The sequence below is a fragment of the Triticum urartu genome, chromosome 1A (assembly GCF_056163025.1).
Source record: "Triticum urartu cultivar PI428250 chromosome 1A, HENAU_Tu73, whole genome shotgun sequence".
Taxonomy (NCBI): domain Eukaryota; kingdom Viridiplantae; phylum Streptophyta; class Magnoliopsida; order Poales; family Poaceae; genus Triticum; species Triticum urartu.
Window position 1 is genome coordinate 354,730,917 of NC_141873.1, and position 4,456 is coordinate 354,735,372.

Here is a 4,456-nt window from a genome sequence, read left to right on the forward strand (position 1 = left end):
GCCCAAGGACGGCGAAGTCATCGTTTTTACTGATCATATGAACCGGGGGTTTTCACCGCCCGGCTCAAAATTCTTCAGAGATGTTCTGCACTTTTTCAAGCTTCATCCACAAGATCTTGGACCCAATTCCATATCAAATATCTGCAACTTCTAGGTTCTCTGCGAGGTTTACCTTCAAGAAGAACCTACTGTTGAACTCTTCAGAGAGTATTTTTATTTGAACCGCTAGAATGAATACACCAACGGCCCCAGCTTGGAACTTGGTGGAATTTCAATTCAGCGCCGACAGGGTGCTGTCTTTCCCTTAGTAGTCTTACCAAGCCATCCCAAAGATTGGAACCAAACTTGGTTTTATTGCAAAGACACGTCGCCAGCTGATGAAAAACCAATGCCGGGTTATCGCACGGAGCGTCTTGACTCTAAGTTTTTACTCCCTGACAAGCTTACTGCCGCTGAACGTAAGAAGCTCATCCCAACCATCAAAAGGATTCAAGCCTTGTTGGGAAACGTCTTAACTGGAGTAGACTTGATCCGTTGTTGGATCGCATGGTGGGTCATCCATCTGAGCCGCCGCTCTGACTTGATGTATAACTATGCCGGAGGACCAGATGACCCTCTGTGTCATAGTTCTGTACAACTAACTGAAGAGGCCATTGTTGAAATGTCAACCACCCTCATAAACAGTAAATACGAGGACTGAAGTAAAGTTGGATTGAATCCTTTCTGCAAACTTAACCCGGCACCAGAGGTAAATCCCCTTGACCCCCTTTTTTCTTCAGTAGTTAAGTACTTGCATGACTTTTAACCTGTTACCTGCCTACAGGCCAAATCTGACTTTTGGAAAGCCAAATATGATCATGAAGCTGCCAAGAAGGTCAGAGCCGCCGCCATAGCCGCCACGAAGACAACCCAAAAATCCAAGAAGAAAAGAACTGCTTCTGATATGTTCCAGCTGGATGGTGTTTCTGAGTCGGAGGTAGCCCTTGACTCTCTTAGCCTGCTTTTTAACAACCTTATTGACACTGACTATTGCCAGGAGGACACGAGGGCCAGCCAGGCAGTAGAAGAAGAGGTAACTATTTCCTCCGACTCAGCCCCTTTGCCAAGACAGAAACCTCGACTAGTAACCCGGAAAGTAAGGTTTTCACACCCTTTGGCTTAGTTGGATCCTCATTTTCTTTTGAAAAAATAGCAACATGAGAGTCACCATCAAGCCCGGACCAGTGACGACAATGAACTGCCTTCCGGCTTACCAAAAACTCCTCAGAAACGCCAGAATGAGGTTTCTTTCACCTTTGACTTTTGCTTTTGTCAATGAATCTACTTCCTTGCTCTTTTAAACTGTGATTTCAGTTTTGCAGGAGGTCTCTCGATCTTCTGGTGACTCCTCTCAAACTCAATTTCTGGCTTTCAAGATTGCCCCTGGGTAAAGAAAATTATCTTTCTTCTGCATCTTTAAGTTTGTATCATTATACTGACTCATGGAATTCTTCTTAGCGGTCAAGCAAAGCCCAAGAAAGCCAGGGTGGCTAAGCCGGCGGAAGACCCGAAAGACCCTGCTCCTGAATCAGCAATACCAACTCCTGCTCCTGAACAATCGAAAGCACCAGAAGACCCTGCCGTCAATGTTCGAATAGATCCTCCTGAACCATCTGTTGATGAAACTATTCTCAACCCGTCTACTGTTGAACCGTCAAGCTCAGCTAACCCGCCGACGACTTACGATAGTGACGTTTTAATCACTGGTAGTAGATTTGTTGAACCGGGCAATCCAACTATACTGGCCAAGCACTCTGCCAAGCAAGAGGCTTTAGAAAGGCAGAAAGTGCGGTTTGACGTCTCTCACTATGCTCACCTGAGTATTAGTCACGTGCTATCTAGATACCTCAGTCATGTGCATTCCAGCCGTGACTCTGAAATTGAGATGGTCAAACAGCTACAACTGAAATATGAGGTATGCTCTCCGGCTTTCATTAGTTTACATATGCTCTGCCAGCCCCCAAGTCTCCGGATTATGATGAACCTGAATGATATGTAGACTTATGATATAGGTTGATTCTCTGTCTTAGATTTTCCCTCAGTGGATTAGCATAAATTTCACATGTAGTCCCCAAGGGCCGGCTTAATTAATCATGAATGAGCCGGTACTTGACTTCATAACTGTTTTGAATTAGTCCAAACAAATGTTGTTATCCGGCTCAAGATGAAAAAACTTTCTTAATATCATGCATTAGCCCCCAAGTGCCAAGCGTTGTTACTTTTAAAACACTTGGGACTTTCATCATAGAAGAGTCATTTTTGCCTTTAAAAATTGCTTTGGCAGACATTAGCCCCCAAGTGCCGAGTGGTGTTGCATTGCAAAGCACTTGGGACTTTAATCATTTGACCTTTATTGGAATAAACTTTTGACACACCTGTGCATGTCTGTAGACCGCCATCACTGAATTGGGTTCTCAACTGACTGACGCAAAGACCCGGTTGGCGGCTCAAGAGACCGAGATAAAGAATGCCGGCTCCAAACTCCAGTTGAGCCTATCTAAAGCAGAGAAACTAAAGACCAGTTTTGATGTGGAGAAAAAAATCCTGGGCCGATGAAAAAAACCTTGCTGATACAGCATGCTGAGACAGCCGAGGCGGCTCTCAAGGACGTTACCACGGAGCTCATCGGTTTAAAAAACCGTGTGTCTCAGATGGTCTCTGCAATCTTTGGTGAGTCATTGTATTATTTACTTGAACTCTATTTTTGCTAGAAAATAAGCCGCCTGCTTGTCCTTTTAAAATACTCATAGGTCCGCGAAGCAACAATATGAGCCAAAACAAATTAAACAAACTCAAGGCGGTTTACACCCTGGTGGAGCAGCTGTACATTGGAGCTCAACGGGCACTTGCCATTATTTCCCCAGCCAATCAAGGACCAAACCTCTTGAGTGATGTTTTGTGCAAGAGCCGGAGCCCCCACTGCTCTAAGCCGCTCCAAAGACTAGGTGCCGAAGCTAGACCCAGCGGATGTAGCCAAGGGGTATCCTAGCCTTAAGGAAGACGAGACTCTATTTGATCAAGATGATTTTGTTGCTTGTGTGAGGGGAGTTCGTCCTCATTCTACCATCCTTGGCGACGAGACCAATATTGATAAGTATCAGTCGGGTTTGAACGTTGAGACTAAAATGATGGCTACTCCTTATAAAGTGACAGATCTCATCCTGCCGGTTCGCCAACACACATTCGCCCCAGAAATTGACCCGTATGGTCTAATTGATGATGAAGATGAGTTTGTTGCTCTTCATGGCTTTGATTGGTCCAAGCCCAGTTTCCAACCAGTGGAGGAAGATGAACCGGCAAGGGAGGAGTCGTAACCATCCAAATAATCTGGCTAAGACTTAATGAAACGGCCTTAGCTTAACATCTGCTTAGGAGAAAAAACAGTTTTAACCTTTTGGGCTCCCAACGCCTTGTAATAGGTTAGCTTAAAACTGCATGTTCTGCCTATGCCATCGTGCATATCATACTGTGTACGACTTTTTATCCGTCATGTCAATATATGCTTTATATCCTTTATCATATTTGCAGTGTTTAAACCTGTTCCTCTATGTGAAAGATGAGAAATTGTCCTGGCGGTTTGTCGCTGGACGGGTCAAAACACCCAATACATAACTATGAAATTACCATAGCGGAATAATCAGGGCTAGATGTAAAGATAAATAAGGCTGGAAAGCCTTTGATTAAAGAAAAAACATAGATAAGTCTGTTTACGCACGACAATGTCATACTTGTGCTCTTTGATGCTGGACTGCCGATTTATGTGACCCGGGTAGTAAGGGTGACAACCCAATCGTTTTAGAAGTCAATACTTCCATATTCCTGATGACAGTTATACATTGGCAACTTATTGTCAAAGAACCAAGCCAGCTTAAATTGAAACCATACTTACAGTTAGATTCTAGACAACAAAAACCAGTAAAACAAAAGGGTATCTTTCAAATAATGTAAATCAAGCATCAAGAAAAACTTGGAGGCTTCTGATTCGAATACGATCAGTAAACCAAACCAAAGGGGTTAAGATAGGATTCAAATATGATCATGTAGCCCCCAGTGGCTTTGGCGTTGCGCCGATCAAGAGGGTACCGACAACTATGTTCTCTTTTGTTTGAATACGACCTATGTTTGAATAGGAAGCCCCCAAATGACCTTGAGAGGTTTTTAACGACCCTGATTCGAATACGATCCAAGTTGGACCCAAAAGGGGTTAAGCTATGATTCAGATACGATCAAGAAGCCCCCTAGTGAGTTTGGCTTTGCGTTGATCAAGAGGGTTACGACAGCTATGTTCTCTTTGGTTCGAGTACAACCTATGTTTGAACAGGAAGCCCCCTAGTGACCATGAGGTTTTAACGGCTAGATTCGAATACGATCATGAGCTGGACCAAGAGGGTTAAGCTAGATTCGAATACGATCAACC

The 4,456-nt window shown here is 44.0% G+C and overlaps 1 protein-coding gene across 1 annotated transcript; it reads left to right on the forward strand.

Moving 5' to 3' along the window:
- Window positions 1–1,340: 1,340 nt before the first annotated feature.
- LOC147991203 (uncharacterized) lies at window positions 1,341–2,038 on the forward strand (the record flags this gene model as incomplete). The annotated part of the gene is made up of 2 exons (XM_087538571.1): window positions 1,341–1,426; window positions 1,498–2,038. Coding segments are annotated over 2 exons (627 nt in total), but the record flags the coding sequence as incomplete, so codon positions are not given.
- Between the last annotated feature and the right edge of the window lie 2,418 nt (window positions 2,039–4,456).